Source organism: Lampetra fluviatilis, chromosome 43 (assembly GCF_964198595.1).
Source record: "Lampetra fluviatilis chromosome 43, kcLamFluv1.1, whole genome shotgun sequence".
Lineage (NCBI taxonomy): Eukaryota > Metazoa > Chordata > Hyperoartia > Petromyzontiformes > Petromyzontidae > Lampetra > Lampetra fluviatilis.
In genome coordinates, this window is record NC_136317.1 from 181,104 (window position 1) to 205,086 (window position 23,983).

At 51.4% G+C, this 23,983-nt stretch overlaps 1 protein-coding gene across 1 annotated transcript in view; it reads right to left on the reverse strand.

Moving 5' to 3' along the window:
• Nucleotides 1-13,747, reverse strand: part of LOC144946906 (5-hydroxytryptamine receptor 2B-like) — a 44,829-nt gene extending 31,082 nt beyond the window's left edge. The window contains exon 1 of the mRNA XM_078875973.1: nt 13,111-13,747. Coding sequence (XP_078732099.1) covers nt 13,111-13,747 — 637 coding nt within the window. The remainder of the gene's footprint in view (nt 1-13,110) is intronic.
• Nucleotides 13,748-23,983: the final 10,236 nt, after the last annotated feature.

Genomic DNA, 23,983 nt, shown 5'->3' on the forward strand with positions numbered 1-23,983 from the left:
GTCCCCGACGCACATTTACAAGGGGCGCGCCCTGGTAATCTGGAAAGTGCGTCAGCGTTCGCATGGCGCACTCCCTTCCGATGTTGAATTTGGAAGGAAAACTCCTGCAGCGTGTCCAACCAACGTGCCCACTGTCCCGATGGCTGGTCCATTTTAAGTGCATATTGCAAGGCCGCATGATCCGTACGCACAATAAAAGAACGACCGTAAAGGTACGGTCGAAATTGCCGCAGGAAAAAAACAACCGCCAAAAGTTCTCTACGAGTGACACAGTAGCGTGTTTCCGCAGGCGACAAGACTCGGCTACCATACGCCACGACGCGCTCTACGCCCCCTTTAGACTGTGATAATACCGCCCCAATACCTGTGTCACTCGCGTCCGTATCTAGAATGAAAGGGCGATCAAAATCGGGATAATCCAATGTCGGGGCCGTAGCCAATAGATCGCGCAGACTCCGAAAGGCCGCCTCTTCCGGCTCTCCCCAAACAAATTTCCGTCCTTTACCCGTAAGGAGATGCAAGGGCCTCGCAATCGTTGCAAACCCCGGCACAAATCTTCGGTAATACAAGGCAAATCCCAAAAACCGTCGAACATCCCCCACAGAGGCCGGAGTCGGCCAATCCCGGACACACGCCGTCTTTTCCGGATCCGTGGACACCCCCTCGGCACTCACAATGTGCCCCAAAAAACGGACGGACCGTTGCAGTAGGTGGCATTTCTTTGGTTTGAATTTCAAATTGGCAGAGCGCATCCTCGTGAACACTGTCTCCAGCCGCGTTAAATGTTCCTCAAATGTGCGGCTGAACACAATAATATCGTCCAAATATATAAGACACGTCTCCCACTGCAACCCCGTCAAAACGAGCTCCATCAATCTTTGAAACGTAGCAGGGGCCGCATTCAATCCCATTGGGAGGCAGTTGAATTGAAATAACCCCTGCGGCGTACGGAATGCGGTTTTCTCCCGTGAGGACTCGTCAAGGGGAAGCTGCCAAAATCCCGAAGAGAGGTCCAGTGTGGAAAAGAACTTAGCCCCCGACAATGCGTCAAGAGAGTCGTCCATACGCGGCAGGGGGTACGCATCTGCCACCGATATCTTATTCAATTTCCGGAAATCGACACAAAATCTCAAGTTGCCATCCTTTTTCTTAACCAAGACCACAGGAGCGCCCCATGGGCTGTTAGATGGCGATATAATGTCCGCAGCCAACATGTCTTCCACCGCCCCCCGAACGTGTTCTCGCTCCGCTGGACTCATCCGATGCGAATTTAACCGAATAGGGGCAGCGTCGCCCGTCTCAATGTGATGGGAAAGCAAGGATGTGCGTCCCAAATCCAAATCGTCGGAGCTGAATACATCCGAATACGTCAGCAACAATTTACGCAGCGCATCACGTTGCCCCACGGACAGGGAAGAATTTTCGTCACATAAGGTAGCGATCCAACGATTGTCCGAACTCCTTGGCTCGGAAACACCAGCGACCACTCCTCGGCGATGCGGACAATCGTGCGTCGCAAACGTCGTAGTGGCATGTGCCACAACCGTACCGGCCGGAACACGGATGTTTTCCACCCCCGCATTAAGCACCTGTAAAACCGGTAATTGATCCGGCCGGACGATGGTCTGTGCCCCAACTAACGCCAATCCCGTTGTTATCGTGGCGGATGGTGACAACAAGACCCCTAATGCTCCTAGCCGATCGGGCAGGGGCTTCCGATACCGCAAGGGTATAAGCATCTGTGAACCAGGTGGGATGTCCACAGATGCGACGGACAGCGCCTGCACCTGTACGGCCGAAGCAGGTCGCCCCCAGGGCGACGGCAGAAACGAGATTCGACGGCCCCCCGGCAATTCAATACAATTCTCATTGATTTTAATCAAAATGGGCATCTTAGCCAAAAAATCCGTGCCTAGTAAGCAAGGAACCGCCAAAGATCTCGATATTAACACAACGCCCGAAGCCGACACATCCCCTATAGATATCTTAGCATCCACCTGGCCCACAATCCCCATACTACCCCCGTTTGCAGCGACGCAAGACCCATAAACCGGACGCACAGCCCCCGGCGGAATGCCCAACAGATGGAAAATGACATCCGATATAATAGTCGCAGACGCTCCCGAGTCGACCAAAATGCGCACGTCCACACCTTGTATGGACCCCGGTACAGTGGACGAACCCGTAGCGGCCGCGACAACTCTCCGTGCCAATTTGCGCCACTGCGTAACTGAATGACAAGGCCCCGTCGATGGCCTTTCTTTAACAACAACAATAGGATCGCGCAACACAGGTGGTGGGTGAGGTGTAAAGCCTTGCCGAGTGTCTGGTGCGTGCCGACATGCCTGTTTCGGAGGTTCCTTGGTCGGCTTGTCCGGTGTTGTGGGCTCCTGCTGCGGCGGACCCGGGAAGCGGGCCCAGCAATCTCTGGCGTAATGGCCCCTACGGCCGCAGCGGAAGCAATCGGCCTCGTTGCGCCGAAGCGCAGGTCCTGCGTCCCGGCGGCCCCGTCCCGATGGCGTAGCGCGCGGCCCCGGCCTTCCGCGTCCCGGCCATGGAGAGGAGGCAGCCGTCAGCTCCTGTGGACCCCGCTCATCCGGCACATAGATCGCCTTTGTGGGGTCCCACCCCATCGCGCCTCCTTCCTTGACGGGCCCACCCGTCCATGCCGCCACTTGCTTCCAGCGACGGAGATTAAACTGCGCGTCCAGACACTTTGCTGCTGCCCGGGACGTGAGCTTCTCATGCCCACACACAGGCATGGGGATCCCCAGATCCCGAGACAGCTCCAGCATTTTTCCCAATATGAGGGGCTCGAGCAGATCCTGTGGCGTGTCAGGATATGCCGCCATGGCCAGCTCCAACACCGCACCCCTGAACGCCACGGGCAATTCTTCGGGTGCTCGTTGTCGTTGAGCGAATCGCCGATGCGCGTCGTCAGGTGGCTCATAGGCGTCGGCCATTTCCTCAAAAACTCCACATAACGTCTTCTTCTTATCGGCCGTTATGGAACGGAAAAATCGCACAGATTCGTCGTCCAGTAGAGTCGGCAACACTTCCAAGGCCTCCGCATCGGTCCATCTTGCTGAACGAACCGCCGCCAAAAATCGGCAGGCGAAAGCGCTCCAATCGCCCCCGATAGAGAATTCCTTAACCGTAGTAAGGTGGCGACTCCGACTCCTCTTCACGCCGTCTTCCAATGATGGTTGTTGTGGAGGTAAATTCAAAATGGCGTCGGCCCGCGGCGTGGCCAAGATGGCGGTTTGGCGCCGCGGAGCGCGCAAGATGGCGTCTTCTTGCCGCGTGGCCAATGGCGGCGGCAGGGCAGGCAACGTGGCGGCCCGTGGAGCACCTTCTCGTTCCATCGTCGTCCTTGGCGTAACGAGATGACACAGATGCGCCAGGACGTCCTTGAGTGTCTCCAGTTGTTCTGCCACCTGTTGCCATCTTTGCTCAGCGTCCGATGTTGTTGACGGACCCGCCATCGCGCCGACATCTTCCACGCCCGTCCCCGTGCTCGCCTCAGCAGGGCTCTCCTCCACCACCCCAGTAAAATCCGTGGTCGGAGGGAATTCGTCGTCGTCGGACGAAGAAGCCGATGCTGGCGCCGGGGGAATTTTCTTCCTTACTTGCTTAGACATGCCGTTTCACTTCTGACCCCAGTGTAATAAAAGACTTGACCACGATATCTGGCTCAGTGTCCTTTATTCGGTCCGTACTGCGTCCCCACACGGCTGTCTCTCTTATTCTCTCTGTGCTGGTTCCGATGTCACTCCAGTCCACATCAGCAGCCCCGCTGCTGTTCTTGTCGCTCTTGCAGCCCCACAGCAGCTCCGCTGCTGTACTCTCACACAGCTCCCTTGGCTGTTCCTGCTGCAGCTCTCACGGCCTCGTGCTGTCTCGCCTTCTCGTCGCTCCTGCGACTCCTGGCAGCCACTCCGCTGCTCCTCACACACAACCTTACTGCCTATCTCTATCTGCAGCTTTACACCTCCCAGTAGCTCCCTACTGTTCCCAGGGTTGGCTCCCGCTTCTGACGGTGCCCCCTCGGCTCGTACGCCCGCGTGGCCCCACACCTTTCCATTCACACCCCGACTGCCTTCTCCTTCCGGTTTACCCGCTTAAGGACCCCCTACCTTTCACCCACGTCACCTGGCTCCGCCTCCTCGTGACGTCACATCCGGAAGGTCGCTTTCGCCCGCATTACAGATGCATCACCTGTGCTCCCCACTGTGCCATCAGCACAAAGACACGCACCACACACGCACTGAACACACAAACATGCACCACACACGGGCACCGCAGTCACACATGCCCCACGCACACATGCCCCACGCACACACGCAACGCACGTATCGCACGCACCGCACGCACCACACGCGCACGCACTGCACGCACGCACTCACCGCACACACACACTCACCGTACACACACACTCACCGCTTTAGGGCGCCATGCCCTCTCCTCCGTGGGTGAATTACCGCAGTCTGGCCATACCCGCCCGGCGTGGAAATTGAACCGGTGTTCGGATCGGCCACGTTGCCCGCGGGCATGCCATCGCGATGGGGTGGGTGCGTAATTTTCGTCTGGCCGCTTTTTGATGATGGACGACCCGGTGGAACGTGGGGCCCGTTCTCACGGAATTGTTTTTGCCCGTCGCCGCGGTTTGCTGCCCCTACTTGGCCGTGAAGCGATAGATTTACGATTCGTCCCGAAGCGGATGCGTAGCACGGTGGGGAGACGGCCCCATGTTGCCCGGCGGGGATCTCACCTGGTCGCGGTGGCGACAAACGACCACCACCGCTGGCAACGCGTGCGGTGGCAATGTTGTATGTGGCGGCCGAGAGAGCGGTGCAGCAACGTCGATTGTTGTACCGTACCGCTATGCTTCCCAGCGGTAAGGCTATTGAAAATATTTTCTGCTGTCGACCAAACCCGGACATAGTTCTCAGTCAGCACGAGATCGATTATCATCGCTGTGCAGTCAGACTGTAATAAAGTTGAACATGGCAACAGGATCTAGAGGAGCCAGTTGAGGTGGTTCGGGCACCTGGTAAGGATACCCCCCGGTAGGCCCACCCTGGAACTGTACCGGGCAGCACGGCCCACTGGGCAAAGACCCCGGGGCCGACCCAGGTCACGCTGGCAGGACGACGTGGCTCGGCTGGCCTAGGAACGCCTGGGAATTCCCCAGGAAGAAGTAGAGTCTGCGTATAGTAGTGTAGTAGTGCTGGAGTCTGTCGCCAGGGAAAGGGAGGTCTGGACCGCCCTGCTCAATACGCTGCCACCGCGACCCTCAGTAAGACAAGCGAATTGAGAAACGAACAAACAGCACCAGCGCTACTGGATCTCGGTACAAATCAATTCCTGCTGCTGCTACCCGAGCACAAATGTCAATTGCCGGACTGTACTAGGTCACGCTGGAACAGGTTGCAACGCTCTCCCACGTCCACACTCTCCACATTCACAAAATGAGCACTGTCCAGCCTGCTGAAGCATGGTCAAACAACCCCCACTCGTCCATCAGTGCCCTTCCCCCGCACCTCCGGTTAGCGCAGTTGGCTACATACAATGCAAAAGAAGTTCAACGTACATATATAAGTACAGTCGATTGACAAAACAAGGTTATGTATAATCATACTCTTTGGTTCTTTCGGTAATCATCGTTATTATTATTATTCTTGTCTACCCATGTAGGAAAGTCTCATTTTCAGGAGGGTCTTGCCAAATTTTCACAGTAGGGGGATGATGATTGTTAGATATGTAATATTTATTTATATAAAATCCCAAATGAGTCACTTATGGTGTCATAAAAAAAAACATGTTGGACCATGACACCGACACAGAATGGCCTACTCATGCGAATAACATCACAGGATATTTAACGTCCACTGTGAAGCAGACGGCGCATCGTGTTACTGTGGTCACCACACCTGCAGTAATAACCAGGGCAGCCGCTGGATTCGAACCTTGATCCTTCACAAGAAGCAGACAACGCGCTACGCCTCGGCCTGATTCCACGGCCCGTTCAGTATCTCCAGGCCACGCCACAAAGCGCGCGTGTTTGTGAGCTGCGTGGCTTGACAAGGCACAACTGCGCAACATACCCGCCCCCACCCCCCCCCCCCCCCGAGTTCGATTCCCGGCCATGGCTATCGTCAGTGGCGAGTGGTATCTGAACAGGTCCCGGAAACCCGCTTCGTCGCTCCACACCGACTGACCAGCGTGGTCAAAAGAATGGTCCAAACAAACCCTACGGACCGACACGGCGTGGGAAGGACAACACATCCAGCAATGGATCGACACGGGGCTGCGCACTTATAACGGTGCAGTCCACGTAATCAATGAACAGCAGCAGCGTTACCGCCCCGTTATGCTAGCTGACTTTGCCTATCAACTCTAAATCATTGCTGGGTGGTTATGCTTCGTGACAAAAGTTGCTCCCAATTAGTTACTACAGGGAAGCCTTGAATATTGTTGGTAATTAATTGCGAGGTTTGTTTACTTTGGATTGCCGTGGTTGTTCGAGTGTGACTTTTTCTCCAAAATGAGCCACTAGAAGTTAATGAGGCTGATGTTGATTCAATCAATTCGGTCAATTAAGTAAATGAGTGTACTAATTAAATGATTACAAACATCAATCACGCACTTTTCAGAATAGTCGGAAATAATTGGAATATGCTAATTAAGTACAAATGGTATTGTTTCAATGGAATTATATGCGATACTGTAAAACAACAAATTGTAATGTATGACAATTATTCAAATGCTTAAAGAGCAAAGAGTTTTTCATTTCAATATTTGAATTATGGTTTTCTGAGAATATTGAAAGTCTTTTCATGTAACCAACATTTGTTCTGTCATTACATAGTCAACAACAGAGACAAAGATCCCCTATACAGTATCTTACAGACCGTTAGGGCAAGTGCTGTTAACTAGCACACGACGGGGAGATGCCTCCAACACCCCGCTCCCGACCACCTTTGTCTCCCCCGTGCGGATGTTTACACACCATAGCAGGTACTCTCATTCATGGCCGAGTCGACCTAGGGGAGAAGGCCCTGGGCCAGTTCAAATATTTTCCACTGGTGTTGGAGGTGGCCGTGAGCGGGAATCAGAGCTCGGGTCACCGGGTTCGTAGCGCAGCGCGCTAACCACTGCGCCACCGCTCCCCACAGGAAACCATGATTCATCCATTCAGGTCATATATAAATAATAATCACTTTTTTTTTACATTTTTCCGTGGATATTTTTTCCATGAGTTACAGCTTTGTTGCGGAATAACAGCGAAAGAAAGCCATGCTAAGGACAATTCAATGAGAGAGAAAAAATCACTTCAGCGATGAGAAAATAAAACCAAATAACTTCACGGAGAAAAAAAAGTCGATCAAGAGTGGAAAACGTTGAAGCTTGGTTGATGCCAGTTTCGCGTTTGCGGTCACACCTCAATCCTAAAAGACAACCCACCAATCTATTTTGCACAGCCACTGGCCAAGCGGTGGCCAAAGCGGCCCAACTATTGAGCGTGCGGGCGGTGCGACTGCAACCGTGGTCAACGATGGGGATCGAGCCACGAGGGGGGGGGGGTTGCCCATTTCATTCCTTGCTCCAAGGGCCCATGCCAACCTCGCGACAGCACTCCCACGCAGCTTTCATATCGCAAAACATACACAAACGAAACAAATCAGACAATACCTGGACTGGGCCAAATATACCCATACATCACAGCCGCTGGCTGCCTTCACGCTGACATTAGCACGTGGCACCACCCAGCTGTTGTTCCCTAATATTTCCCTGCCACAGCGTTGCGTGACCTGTGTGTGTGCGTGCACAGTGATTAGCACACTGGGGGAGTGGTGGTGCAGTGGTGAGCACACTGGAGGAGTGGTGGTACAGTGGTTAGCTCGCTGCACTTCGAACCTGAGTTCGATTCCCGCTTGCGGCCAATGTCGGTGACGAATGTCTGAACCGACTCAGCCTAGGTCGACTCAGCCTTTAAAAAATAAATGAGTACCTAGGGAGATAAAGGCGGCCGGATGTGGCGCTTACCACACCACCACCTTGTGTTTCGTGCTGGCCTCAATAGATGCTCGTTAACAGTACTTGCCCTGACAGTCTGTTAAAGGCTCTACGTGGGATGTTTTTTTGTCTTTATCCTCGAGGAGAGGAGGGGGTGCGTGGGGGGGGGCTGGTGGACTTAGCTCATTTATGTGCATTAACGACCTCCCGACACACATGCACTGCCCAGAAATGATTTCCAATGTTCAGTATTTGTAGTAACAGTGGGAGCGGCGATGCTTAGTTTGTGAGCTGTGATGGTATTCCTCAAATTCCTCATCGTTCAGCCCCCCCCCCCACTTCTCTTTTTCTCGCTGCGTTTTCTCCCTCGTCCCCCAGAGTCCCATTGTCGACATTCTTTGTCTCTCTCCCTGCTCAGTCACCATCTGCTTTTCCATAGCCACTGCCACAAATTCATTTCCCATTACTTGTTCACCCGTGGAGTTTATTCGTGCGTTTGCAGAGTGTGCTGTGCACGCGCGTAGACACTTTTGCATTTTTAGGACAGCTTCGTTGGAACGCTTCACCGTGACCTTTTGACAGTCGCTGTTGTGACATCGCCTCACAGATGGCCACCGTGCAAACAACATCATCATTCGCTTATGTCATCAAGAAACTCCCACTTCATGGGCAATGACGTTGTGTGGGTTACCAAGTTATCCCAGGACAGCTCCCCCTTAATTAATCGTGGGCCCCGCCGAAAAGTTAACGAGATAAACAAAAATGGTGCGTGACGCGATTTAACGAGGAGTGTAAACGACAGCCAAGCTGTTGCCAATGTGTGGGGGAATTTTAAAATCGGAAGCATTACTTGTGGAAACAATTCTCCGTGAACGTCTGTTTACACCGATGGCTCGAGGAGAGAGGCCACGCGGACCAGCCTGGCACGTGCCGTGAGGTCAGAGATGGCTACTCACAGTGGCGGAAAGTTCCCAATTCTTAACAGCCGTGACGAAGAGCGACAAAGATAAATGAAATGTCAAATATTAAATCCACAGCGGTGACATTTACGCGATGGGTTGTGAGATTTATCCGAGAAGGGAGTCAGCGGCAAAAGCTGCGAGTTTAACCACGCGGCTCACGATGTGAGTGATGAATGCCGGTCCTGGAGGCGAGATGTTAACTACCTCACCTGGTATGCAGGATGTCGTGGGTTCGATCCCGACCCTGACGATGCCTGTTGCATATTAGGAGTTTGCTGTGTCTCTCTCCCCCGTGGTCGTGTGTATTTTTCTCCGGCCCTCCAGTTTTTTCCTGCACATTTTTAATCATCACGCGAGTATTTAGCTGTTGCTATAAATTTCCACGCGATAAGCCACTTCTTTGAGCTATCATTTGTGGCCAGGTCTCTTCTGAAAAAAGAGCTACATGGCTCAGTGGGCCTTACCTGGTAAAATACATTTTTTTAAATAGTTAAAATAACTCTGGCTCGTAGCTCTTGTGCTATCTTCCAGACAATCACCAGACAATCACCAGACATCACCAGACATCACCAGACAATCACCAGACATCACCAGACATCACCAGACATCCCATCCAAAGTCAACAGGGGTGGCCCGATTTCAGGCTGCAATAACCCAAGTTCACATCGATCCGTGTCCCGGAATTCTAAATTGGAGCAATATTGCACACATGGAGATGGCTTTGCTGACAGAAACTCCAGAAAGATGTTGGGGGAGAAAACATCAAGAGGCAGGAAAAGGAAGAGGCCGATCGACATCTTGAAGAAGCGAATGGGAATGCACGGGATAGGCGAACACAGAACGTGTCCACCCAAGTTCAACAAGAGGAAGATTCAGAACGATGTCAAATATTAAAACAGCCTCCTTCCTCGTATGTAAACCCGGCTATTGCCTGCATATTTCTTCGGGCTCTCACGCCGAATGTAAATGGATGGGAAGGCGCGATTCGAGAGGAGGCTCCTGTACAGAGATGGTCGGATAAAACGCTGTTGTTTGGACGTCAGTCGCAACGACGGACCGCGGAAAAAATGTAAATGTTTGCTATGCTCTCTTCCATGACTGCTGCAAACATCTAAATATGGAGTGTGCAGTCAGACGTTTTGAGGCGTGCCGCAGTTTGCCAACCTTGGTGAAAGTGTACTTGCAAATCCTATACATTAGCCGCAGCAATCTCGCGGTCAGCCCCGGCTTTTACTGTGCCGTTGTATAATTAACTCAACGTGCGCGTAACCTACCTCACATTGTAGGGAACTTAAGTCGTCCGTCTTCGAGTCGGCCTGTCAGTAACAGCGCTCGCACGGGCCATCGTCATTGTACGGAGCCGAAAAAAACCGGAGAGCAAAAGGTATTGGTGATGAGCTACGTACGACCCTTTGACCCGAGAATCACGAACACTTTCATGAAAACGGCGCAAACGTTTACGGCGCAAACGGAGTCCTTGGATGGATTAAAAATTATATTTCCTTGGGCATTGTCAAGCAACGCACGCATGCTCTGGATGAAATGCGACCGTTAAGCCGTTGCGCGTCCACCAACAGTTGGTGTCCAGCTGCCATCCGCTGGATTTGAACGCTGTCTTCGAGCCCTTCAGGAGTCGTGCACTGCACCCCAGCGTGCTTGCTTTCCTAAGCAATGCACGCACAGCGTGTCTAATTTGACTGGCAAGACGTCTGGAATGTAAACCCCCCCCAACCCCCCCCCCCCCCATATTCCATTTGTTGCGTTTTTTGGCGATCTGCTCGCCAATGCCAGTTGACTTTTGCGCCACCCGTGAGTAGATTGCTGCGAGGTGACCTTGCCGCTTGGAACTCTCGCGGCGGAGTTGGTGCGGTTCACGGAAGCGATATCACAACTTACGAGAACCCATCGATTGACCATTATTTTTTTTATTACCTTCGCAGACCGGGGGGTGGGGTGAAATTTTCCCATGCACCCCGCTGCAGACAAGTGTTCAAGGGCGTGGCAGTCGAACCGATATCCTGAAGCTCAGAATTGGAATTTAGGCAAATTACGTGGGAAAAAATAAATTTCATACGACAGACATTTTTTATTCTGGTGTGCGCAAAAAGTCAACTCGCTAAAAGCCGGAGAAGCCGGTTTCAATCGCAGGCGACTGCAACTTGATCTCGTGCCCTGGACCTCAGCAGCGGCGACTGAACACTCTTGCCCACGAGCCACCGGAGTCTCCTCCGCTTTAGGCAACACTTCACCGGTGCCAATGCATTGTCTGCAATTCTGGAACGATCCCTGGACACTAACGAGTTCTGTTACAGCCCCCGTGTCCTCACTTGAGTTGAGTTCTGTAAGTCGCTTTTTCAGATCCCTTGTTAAAGAGACAATGAAATCTCCCCAACGTTAAGGCACCCAGAATAGCCACAGACTTTATGACGGGCCTCCTGCCTCCAGCTCACAACATGTGGCAGCAATTGCCGCTAATTTGTGTCCGAATCGGTGGAGTGACTTACGTGAAAATTGGAGAGTGCACTTCAGCACGTAGGACTTAAACTATTTTTACAATAAACTCTTTTTGTTTTTGTTTTACCAGATAAGGCCCACTGAGCTATATCACCATTTTTTCGAAGCGACCTGGCCACAAATGATAGCTAAATAAGTGGCTTATCACGTGGAAATGTATGGCAGCCAAAGACACGTTGATTCTTAATGTGGAGGGAAAACGGGATGACCTGGAAAACCACACCACAGGAAGAGAGAACATGCAAACTCGAAATATACAGCAGGTGTCAGGGTCAGGATCGAACCCATGACCTCCTGTATACCAGGCGAGGTAGTTAACATCTCATAGCCAGCATGGTACGCCGTGACATCTGGAAAGTCAACAAACCAATAGGAATTTCTGAGTATTATTTTTTTACAGTCATAATCAGCCTGTCGACCGGCATCGTGCCAGCCCAGATGTAGTTATATTTAATGTTGTCGCAGTTTGAGGATGGGTGGCCTGGCCCAGTGCCGTACAGCCTCCGGCTTCACTGCCAGGACCTCAGTAATGAGTTCTGTCATTACAATCCCCACTGGCGCAGGCCTGAATCTTGTGCTAGTTGTGAATAACAGAACATGCAATTGTCTCTCTCCCCAACGTGATCTCGATTGTTCTCTCAGTGCCCTGTCACGAGATGAAGAATCCATTCGGATTTCTCACAAGAGCAGTGCGACCCTTCCATGTTTGACAATGGCTCCCGGAAAGGGGATATAACGGAACTACCTCTGAAATTCTAGGCGACCTCTTAGTTCACAAAGTACGGGGCAGCACTTTGCCACTTGTCTTGTTACAGACAGCAATGTTCGTGGCACAACAGTCAACCTGGTATTCACATTTTCACAGATGCGGTGGTCTTTTTGTGCAGTTGTTCATTAGTCACGTGGCTCAGACCATCGACTCAGTCCACTTGAGAACCCGGTTTCATCACACGCTGTTGAAACCCAACCTGGGATGAAACTATATAAATCTTTTTCAGAAGCGACCTGGCCACCAATGATAGCTCAACCAAGTGGCTTATCACGTGGAAATGTATTGCAGCAGCCAAATACTCTGAAAACGTGATAATTCTAAATGTGGAGGAAAAAACCAGAGGTCCCGGAAAAAACCCATGCGACCACGGGGAGAACACACAAACTCCAAATAAACAGCAGGCGTCAAGGTTGGGATCGAATCCACGACCTCTTGTAAACCAGCCAAGGCAGTAAACGTCTCACCATGGGTAAAGAAATCTGAGGCACCCCGCCACTCACAAACTACAAGTTCTAAAATCTTTGAAAAAATCACCATTACAAAGAATGGCTCTTAAAATAAATAATTTGTTGTGTTACTTTGTTGGGAACACATGTTTTATTTACTACGCACTTGTAAGCAACGTCAACGAGCCTGGCAGATGCACGTGGCCAGTGGGGAAGTTACTGTGTACACACGCACACACGTGTTCACAAATGCACGCACGTGTTCACAAATGCACGCACGTGTTCACACACGCACGTGTTCACACACGCACGTACGCGCATGTTCAGGCACTCACCCACGTGTTCACGGACACACGTGTTCACGCACGTGTGCGCGTGCGGCGAGCAGACAACTCACTGTAGAGGATGTTAATCACGGAGATGGGCATCACGGTCAGCCCCACCAGCAGGTCGGCCACCGCCAGCGACATGAGGAAGTAGTTGGTCGCCGTCTGCAGCTTCTTCTCGAGCCACACGGCCAGGATGACCAGCAGGTTGCCGCCCACAGTCAGCACGACCACCAGGAGGAAGAGCAGCGCCGGCCAGTTGAGCTCGGCTCCGTCGGGCCCCGCCACGGCCGTCGCGGTGGCGCAGGCCAGGCCCGGCGACAGCACCGTGCAGTTGGCGCCACCGCCGCCGCCGCCGCCGGCGCCGCAGTTTTGGGCGCCCGGCACCGGGGTCGGCGTCGGAGCCGAAGCGGTGGAGGCCGGCACCGTGGCGTTGCCCCAGGGTGGCACGCTCTGCTCGGACAGCAGCCCCGCGATCAGCGTCTGCATGGAGGAGTTCAGGGCGCTGGCGCGGTCCGCGCGGTTGCCCGGGTGGGCGGCCGCGGCGCCGTCGCGCAGGAGGTGCCGTGGCTCCCAGGGCGCTGCCGCCACCACCGGCGCCGTCGCGGCACCGCCGCCGCGCGTCGTGGGAAAGCGGCCCCCGGCCGGCACGCTCGCATTGTTTGCGAGAGCGGACAGCAGTAAATAGCCGGCATCCGCCATGCTCATGGCTCTAATCTCGTCCACGCTGGCAATCCGTGGCACATCCAGGCTCTCGGCGCGTGCAGTGGGGCGCGCTGCACGAACGGGTCATGCCGCAGGGACTCCAAGCGCGGACGTCGCAGGCGCGACGGCCTCCTGTGTGTGCATCGTGCAAGGCACGCAAATCATTAGTCCGATTTCCTTTTCTATAGCCCTTTATAATCTAAACAGAGGACATTGTGTATCAGTTTATCGCACCTGTGTGCACCGAGGGACGGTGATGCGCAATAACATGCCAGCGCCCGAGCGCCGCGTGGGGCAGTAAATTTCGTGGCGCAAGCTCGGGCCGTCTCTCACTGGAGGAAGGAGGGTGTCTACCTCCCGCGGTCTCGTTAGCCGCTATTGCCGCGTCTCTTCGGGTCGCCCCTCCAGCCGACCGTCGCGCGCCGCGCTCCGGACCTCGTGCCGCCCGCCGCGGCCGGCGGGGAGACCGGGGGCTGCGACTCGGCCGCGGTGGCCGCGCGTCACCGACGCTCCTCGCGATGAGGCCACCGCACGGCCCGCCCGGGCTTCCCCGTGGATCATCGCTCACGAGCAATCTGCGGGAGACAAAAAGGCGGCGGCGATGGCACGGCGCCGAGTGGGCGCCGCGGATGTGGACGACGGATTTTTCTGGTGAGCCGTCGACTGCCAAGTGCCCCCTTGTCAGTTACGTGAGGGAAATTGTTACGGGGCATTCAGAGGGGATAGCACTGCGATTAATTTACCAGGCGCACTGAAAGATGAAATGTCACCTCTATGGCTGGCAAATTTTGAGAAGCTATGGTTCATTCATTTAGTCATTAATTCACTCATTCATTGACTCGTAATGATAATGACACTTGTCAAAAGGCATTATTGTTGATTCTGAACAGAACAAATTGTGTAAAAAAAAATCATCATCAGCCATGATCTATCCGCTGCTGAATGACGGCATCTCCAAGTCCTCGCTATCTGTCGCAGTCCTGCAACGCAGCAATCCATCTGCACCCGAGCAAGTTTCATCACTCCGATTGATATAAAACGATTTGACACCCCACCGTCCCTACTGTAAAATTTGGAAGTTTGGATTGTGCTCTAGGATGTGTGTAGCAGACCTCATTTGTTATCGTAACATTTTTGTTGTTTGTGCGTTTTACTTTGGTACCATTTCTTAATTTGTTTATTCACTTTAGATGTTGCTTGGTAGTATATTATTCATTTGCTTGGTAGTGGCTGCATATAGGATTTGGTCCTTATATATAATTAATGTACGGCTCTATGGGATGCTATTAGCATGAATGGGACACCGCGGTGGTGAGATGTTAACTACCTCACCTGGTATACAGGAGGTCGTGGGTTCGATTCTGACCCTGACGCCTGCTGCTGCTGCTGTATATTTGGAGTTTGCGTGTCTCTCTCTCTGTGGTGAGATGTTAACTACCTCGCCTGGTACGCAGGAGGTCGTGGGTTACATCCCGACCCTGACGCCTGCTGCTGTGTATTTGGAGTCTGCGTGTCTCTCTCTCATCATCATCACGGTGGCTAGGAGATGTTAACTACCTCACCTGGTATACAGGAGGTCGTGGGTTCTATCCCGACCCTGATGCCTGCTGCTGCTGTATATTTGAAGTTTGCGTGTCTCTCTCTCTGTGGTGAGATGTTAACTACCTCGCCTGGTATACAGGAGGTCGTGGGTTCTATCCCGACCCTGCTGCTGTATATTTGGAGTTTGCGTCTTTCTCTCTCTCTCTGTGGTGAGATGTTAACTACCTCGCCTGGTATACAGGAGGTCGTGGGTTCTATCCCGACGCTGCTGCTGTATATTTGGAGTCTGCGTGTCTCTCTCTCTGTGGTGAGATGTTAACTACCTCACCTGGTATGCAGGAAGTCGTAGGTTCTATCCCAACCCTGCTGCTGCTGCTGTGTATTTGGAGTTTGCGTCTTTCTCTCTCCCCGTGGTCGAGTGGATTTTTGTCTGAGTCCTCCGGTTTTTCCCCCACATTTAGAGAGATGCGTTTGGAGTATTCGGCTGCTGTAAATGTCCACGTTATTAACCAGTCCATTTGTGGCCAGGTCGCTTTTGAAAAAGAGCTACATTTCCCTGTGGGCCTTACCTGGTAAAATAAATATATATTTTTTTAGTTTTAAGTTTAGGCTGGGGGCCCACAGGAGGAACGGCTCGGTCGCCCTTCAATCGAAGCCTCGGCCTGGGGAGGCAGAGAAGGCCTGCGTCCCATAACACCTGCGTCCTGAGGCCACGCAGTTCTTGAGGGGACGTATTGGGCCACAAACCACGAACATCCTAAACGGGACTTGAGTTAATTTCCATACGACGTTAACTATGCACAAGAACTTCATATAGAGGTTTTTTTCTAAACACATGTAACGATTCATTTATTGAAATCAATTATTCTGCTCACAGTACATCCAGCGTAGGAATATATTATTTACAACGTACTCTAAAATACCTTTTGGCTAATGGGCGAAGAAGACACAACCAAGGAGACAGAAGTTACAAATTAGATAGACAGGACAAATCGAGCCCGTACAAACGAACCAAAATAAAATAACAGATCCTTGAATCGCGACCACCGAATGGAAAGGCAAACCATGGAACCGCTGCAGAGGAGAATCGCAATGGGCAAAGCCCGAGCGTGGCGTGCAAGCAGAGACTTCCAGTTCCAAGAATATATCAAACACATAAAAAATGAGTCAAACACAGAATTTAAAATTAACGGGAACTCTGGAAGTTAAATAGACGCCACGCACAAAACCAAAACTGTGCGAGGGCGCAGGAGGAATGAAATACGTGGAACAACCGCCGGCTGCTGCCGCCGCCGCTGCCGTATGGTGTGAAGGACGTCGGTTTGTAATTTGTGTTTCATCGAGGAGAACGCGTGGCGGCGACTCGTGGCGAGAGACGCACGCGACCGTCTCATTTGCGCATCAGAGCCGTGCCACTGCCTCCGTCGGGCGGCTCCGCGCGGGACGACAAACCCGGCCGAAAAACCACACGGGCCCGAAGGATCTCCGTGCGCCGTGCCGGCCACGCGCTCCTCCGATTGGCCGTGTCCCCTAGCCACTGGAGCTGTCCACTTTTAAATCATCGAGATTTTAAGCTCATTTCTTTAGAACTGCGTGTTGTGTTTATTTTGGATGTCCTTCCCCCGCACCTCCGATTAGCACGGTTGGCTTCGTACGGTGCGAAAGAAGTTCAACATACACTACACACAACGCCTCTTCCTATTGTCTACGCTTTTCATCGTCATCCGTCATCGCTAATCGCGGCTCGGGTGGCTCAGCGGTAGAGCGAACGGCTCGCAGTCGCAAGATTGTGAGTTCAACTCCTGGCTGGGGCATTGACTCGGCCCATCGTCCGCACCTCCGATTAGCATGGTGCAAAAGCAGTTCAGCATGCATACGGTACATACATCCCTCCGGGGTCGATATAAAAGTACCACTTTGTGGGGAAGAATCAACCAGTGCTAGTTCTATGGATCGACTCGCCCCTGCAGTAGGACTGTGGAGATTACACCACCGGCTCAGAGGTGAACACCAGTGCCTCGATGCTCACAGGAGTAGGGAAATCCCTGTGCCTTTTGACTGTGTTACTTTATTATTTATTCCACACCTCTCACTCGGTACATTTGAGGTGCCACAACACGGCGGCGTTTGAGCCATAACAAAAGAGAATCGCTCGGTCAGGAACTGATTGGAAACCAGAGACAATGCACAGATGACGCAGAACTGACGGGGACGCACGGTAAGAGTAGCGTCCCGGGAGCAAGATTCATCCTCGCGGATACAAGGAGTAGTTTGAGTGTAAATGCTGACATTCTGCGAATGCACATTCTCGTGTGCATGCACGCATGAGAAATATGGACACTGTCGAAGAACGTGGAACAAAAAAGAGTAGAGTGTGCAAAGACGTGTGGAGAGGTGCGTGCCTGAAATTACATGAAACTATTTTTTTTTTGTTTTACCAGGAAAGGCCCACTGAGCTCCATAGCTGTTTTTCAGAAGCGATCTGTATCACAAATGATAGCTCAATGAAGTGGCTAATCATACTCTTTGCTTCTTTCGGTAAAGTCACGTAGGTATAAAATAAAAGAAAAAAACTTTTTTTATAATTTTTTTAAAAAATGATACATTAAGAATAAATCAAAAATTAATTAAATCGCGACGTTTCGGAAGCGACACAAGCTTCTGTCATCAGGTGGGAAAACCACAGCAAGAAATACAATTACTGTAGTGGACAAGAGCCGTTCATAACAAGATATGATATACGGCAAGAGGGGGGGAGGAGCCAGAGAGGAGAAGCGGGGGGCGGGTGGGGGGTGCGGGGTGATGGTGGGAGAGGAGTGAAGGTACAACATCTCCAACGAGTGGACTGTGCGACTAACACACGCTGGTACGACCCAGTACCTGAGCTGGGCAATGAGCGGGCCTGGGAGGGGGGGTAGCGCGCTGCAGAAACTGGAAATGCGAGTGTGTAAGCAAGCTATAAGATCAATTAAGATTTTACCTGGTTAATAAGATCCTTCCAGTGATTGCTCAATTTGAATCCATCCTCTCGGTTGAAGTTATGTCTATGTTTGTATATCTGGATGGCTTCATTAACAAACCTTTGATAGTAGCCTGATGGTTTGCAGAGTACCTTGGTCTCGGAAAAGACAATATCATGAGAGCCCACAGCGTTGTAGCAGTGATCAGCCACCGCGGAAGAGCCAGTTCTACCGTGTTTCAAATCCACCTTGTGCTCGCGAATGCGGTTCGATAATCTCGTTTCGTTTCTCCAATGTAACAATCACCACAAATGCAACTAAGTTTGTAAACTCCAGGGTATTGCATGTCAGGAATGACATCCTTTACGGATGGGATTAGATCACGGATTTTGTGTACTGTACTGAATCAAACCTGGATCTTGTGCTTGTTTAAGATTTTGGAAATCTTTTTGGTAACGCCAACTATGTATGGTAACGTGATGGTTTTGATCGGAGTCTCAGGGGGTTGTTTCTCCATAGTTGGAGAAACAGCTTTGCGGATAATATGGTCAGAATATCCATTCATCCTTAATGCCTGGTGCACGTGTTCCAATTCACTGGCCAGGTGGTGTTGGTCAGAAATGCAGTGGGCCCTATGGTGTAATGTTTTGATGAGGGAATTCTTCTGTGCCGAATGGTGGTGGGAATCAGGTTTCAGGTAAAAATATGTGTGGGTGGCTTTCCTGTAGACAGAGTATCCCAAAGAGCCATCAGATTTCTTCTCAAACAAAACATCCAGGAATGGTAGCTTACCATCTTTCTCCACTTCCATGGTGAATTTGATCGATGGGTGTATGGAGTTAATGTGGTCGTGAAATTGGTTCAATGCTGGCAAGCCATGTGGCCAAATGACGAAAGTGTCATCCACATATCTCTTCCACAGGGCAGGACGTAGGGTGGACGTCTGGATGGCGTCTGTTAAAAATGACTCCATGAAAACATTGGCTATCACTGGTGACAAGGGGGGACCCATAGGGGTGCTGCCCTCGTTTTGTTTGTAGAAGGTACCATTCCAGGTGAAGTACGTGTTGGTAAGGCAATGTTAAACCAACGCAGGGACACCAGGATTCTGTCCATGTTGGACTAGGTCTTCAATTATTGCTATGGTGTCAGGTACTGGGACCATGGTGAATAGAGAGACCACATCATAGCTGACGAGGAAATCATCAGGGAACAGTGAAATGTCCTTAATTAGAGAGACCAAGTGAGCTGGGTTAAGTACTGCTGAAGCAGTGTTGCCAGCGACAGAAAAGAGGCCAGTTTGTAGGTGGGTGAGTTGATAGTGGACACGATGGGCCGAAGCGGAGTGCCATCTTTATGGATCTTGGGAAGACCATAAAATCTGGGTGGTCTAGCAGCCGAAGGATTTAGGGAAGCCGTTTGACTGGTTCGATTAAAGAAGTCCAACTGGTAATGATATTGGTTTTTGTAGTTAAGCTCTTAGTAGAATCTTTATTGATTTTGGAGTAGCTGCCATCATTGAGTAGGTCCTGTATTTTGTTGTTGTATGTGGTTTTATCCATGATGACAGTGGCATTGCCCTTGTCGGCCGAGAGGATGACTATGTCATCCCTCTTTTTCAAATTTGCGAGTTCAGAGCGCTCATCTTTGCTGATGTTGCTGATGGGTTTCTTGGCATTTTTGAGGATAGTGGCAATTTCAGCTCTAGCAACGTCTGTTTGGATGTGTCCCAAGCCTTTGAGGGCTACGTCGACCTGGGAGATTATATCATCCACTGGGATATGTTTAGGGGTAACTGCGAAATTCAGTCCTTTAGCTAGTACCGCTTTTAAATTATCAGAAATTGGGATGCTACTCTGATTGATAACGATCTTGTTAACATCTAACTTTTTAATGTATGGGTCTGGCTTCTTTTTTGACAGGAGATTGAATTTAGCGATCAAGTTGGCTTCACATTTGGTTGACAGTGAATCAGCAGAGGAGACTGTCATGTTGTCAACACAGTCCCAATGGGAAGGGGACATCTTTTCTGATAATATTAAGTGTGACTGTAAGAGAGTCTTGTCTAAATTATCCAGTTCAAAATCGGAGCAGTCTTATTCTCTCTGAGATCAGTGACAGGCTCGCCTTAAACAAGATGCGTTTAGTGTTGGAAGAAGTGACCGCAGCAGAAGTGAGTGTAAATGCGATAGGTATTACCTTGTTATCGCGGCATCTCTTGAGGAAGGTTAGCAACTCGATTAGTTGCGCCTTCTTATCCCGTTGTCTGTTAAAGGCTCTAACAGAAGTGTGGAAACCCTCCCCGTAGAGGTGGTTTAGTTTAGATCTTAAGTTTTCGTGCCTGCAATGTTCCATACTCTTTGGTTCTTTCGGTAAAGTCACGTAGATATAAAATATAATAACTTTTTTAATAATTTTTTTATCATGTTTAAATTTCTAGCAGCCAAATACTCTAAACGCATGTTTCTAAATGTGGAGGGGGAAAAAACTGGAGGACCCGGAGAAAAATCCACACAACCACGGGGAGAGGTAGTTAACATTTTGCCATCGTGGCACTCGCCACCGGACACTGAGAGGCTCGAAGTGGAACGCATGGAGTAGAGAACATACGCAGGTGAGAGACGCCATACCGACTGAGGACCAACGACGGAGTGACAGCCAAAGATGGAAACGCGCTCCGGAGTACGTCCGCTGCGGAGATGGAGTGACTAGATCGGCCCACGCACCGCTGGCGCCAGACAGGTTGTTGCACTGCGAGGCCGCGAGAGGCGGTGATGGCTTGCAGAGGCGTTCATCCAGCAGTGGATTGACCATGGCTGATATTTTCATTTACTGAAGCCAAAGCCCCCCTATGCCGTTTCGAGTCACAGCATCTTATGCTTCTGCGAGTAGTGAACAGGGCTTGTTATTTGTGTAGGGGTTATTACGGAGAGAAGGGCGGACAGAAAACACAGGGTGTCTGCACCCACACACGGGTGTCTACATCCACGTCCGCATCCGTTAACCACTGGGGGGCCATGGGGGCTCTGTGATCCCCCATAACCCCGCCCCTCGGAGGGAATCCCTATAAAAGGCGGGGAGCCAGAGAGCTCGGGGCCAGTGTGGAAGAAGCTTACCAGTGAAGTCTGAAGACCGGCAGAATAGGCCCTGGGACTCCCCTGTCTCGCTGCCCTTGTCAGGGCCGAGCTGGGCAAGTCAGCGGCGCGGCCCCAAGAGCTTCCGGACCTCTGCTCTTGTAAGAGCAAGGCCGGCTTAGCTGGGTGCCGGGATCCGTGCTTTACCAGGGCTGGATCAGACAGCCTCCCGTAGCACTATTAGAGGAGGACTGGGAACAGAACAGGGGAATTAGTGCTAGGGGTGTTTTCCCATCTAGTACGGGTGAATGGGCCGTTACCCCTTCAAGTATTGTACTGTCCTTGAGTTTAATAAAAGAGTGTGCCTCGACTCCGTCGTCAGTCTCCCTGGAACTCACTACATTTGCATTCGGAAACGAACAGAAGATGTCAGGAGTAAGAGACTAGCTTGCTTTGAAAGTTTTGCCCAGCTGTAATCTACACAATGAGCATCAATCCTCCAATTCATTGCAATAATCTCTTCTGTTGCCCTTAGACCATTGTCTAAAGGGTTGTTGTGTTACAATATTTTATTGCTTTTTCATTTGAGGTGGTACATTTTCCACCCCTCCCTCCCATCGTCCTCTCACCTTTATTAACCTCCGTGACCAATGACCCCCTAACATCCACAAACATCAGTCTTCAACAGACCACGATGCAATCACCCTGAATGCACCTGATCTCATGGGATCGCCCAAGCCCTGCAGGAATGACGCTGGGTTTTACAGGTAGGAACAACAGTTCCACACTGCCCACCATTATTTGTCTGTCGTGCATAGCCCCTCCCAAACATGTACGCTCCCGGATTGGTTGAAGTGCGTCACGTGACCGCGAGCTTTCTGTCGTGCACGAATGCGCTGTCCAACCAAGTTTCTTACCTGCCCACTCCGAATGAACGTGTTAATTTCGACGACAGACTGCCTGGCAATGCCAGGCGCTTGAGGGTTTGGACGGCAAGATAACCAGCAGGTGGCAAATGCAGCATTGAATTCGTGAATTCATCCGCGTGGACTTTTCAGCGTTATCCGCTGATACGCTACAGCGAGTTTTTCCCGGGTTTCCGGTTTCCTCCCACGAAACCATTCATCGAATTGATGGAATTGGTCACTTCCCTTCTACTCTGGCGCATGATGGCAGCAGCGGTGCGTTCAGGAGCTCGATACCAACACAGGGGTCTGCTACTGCTGGCCATGACGAGAGGGCTTTAGCAGAGAGAGAGAGTTTGTGTCGTTTTGCTCTTCCTACTCCTCCATTGAAGGAGCGCAGACCACAACGGTTTACTGTACAGTCCACAGTTTGGGTTGGTCAATCATCCCGAGGCAGGACCCTCCTGGAAAGGGGGCCTCATGACTCAACGGGGCTTCGCTAGACACGTAAACGACGTTCGTTATCGCTGCGTAGGGGTTCGCGATTGTGCCGCTGCTCTTCAGTGCGTTTTTTTTCGGGTCATGCCGCGCGTCGTTTCCACACGATGTCCGACGTTTCATCCCCCCTCGTGCCGGGGAACTTCTTGGGGAACTGAATCGAAACTCCCGCCACGTGGAGCGAAGCGTCGGACATCGTGCCGAATGCCACGTGCGGTACGGCCGGATAACGGGTTGGAGAGCCAAAGGGCATTATTATTGTTGTTGCTGTGAATTCATATCATCAGTGCTGTTGTTGAAGGAGCATACTACAGTGGTTTGTTTGACTCTGGTAGACCGGTGTAGTCTGCGCTCCGTCAAAAGAGGAGGCCCAGTGGTGGTGAGATGTTAACTGCCTCGCCTGGTATACAGGAGGTCATGGGTTCGATCCCCACCCTAACGCCTGCTGTATATTTGGAGTTTGCGTGTCTCTCTCCCCCGTGATTGCGTGGATTTTTCTCCGGGTCCTCCGGTTTTCTCTCCACATTTAGAAACATGCATTCAAAGCAATTGGCTGATATCAATTTCCACATGATTCGCAACTTCGTCGAGCTATCATTTGTGATAGCCAGATTGCTTCGGAAAAATGAGCTATATAGCCCAGTAGGCCTTACCTGGTAAAATACAAATTGTTGAGTTTAGTTTTTTTTTAACGACAAGAACTCTCCTGAAGCCCTCTCGTCGTGGCGAGTAGCAGCAGATCTCGACATTGGCACCGAGCTCCTGAACGCATCGCTGCTGCCATCATGGAAGCAAGGAAAAAAAATAGTGCTGTTGTTGGAATCTTCACCGGGAGCGGAGAAAGCATTCTTATCGAAGCCAGGCGCACCGGGCCAGTTAATCCCTTTCCCATATCGATGACGTACATCATCAACTCCATTCCAATGACGTACGTCATCAGTTCCATTCTGCCGACGTACATCATCGGAAAAGAGTTGTAAGGTATAAGGTTATGCGGGAGGGTGTGTGGCTCAGTTTGGCACCAGCTATCGGAGAGCACGGTCGTGTCACTACAGTTCTCTGTGGTGAGTTACAATGTCTTTAAAAACAATGGCGTTGTGACTCTCGAAATAAAATCAACGCCGCGCCGCTTGTGCGTTCCGAGATTCAGCGGTGAACAGGACAACGCACCCTGCAACTTGCAGACATCTCGGGACGGGAAAGGGTTAACAGCTGTGACTCGAGACTCCACGTGGTGGATCTTCCTATGGTGCCTCATTA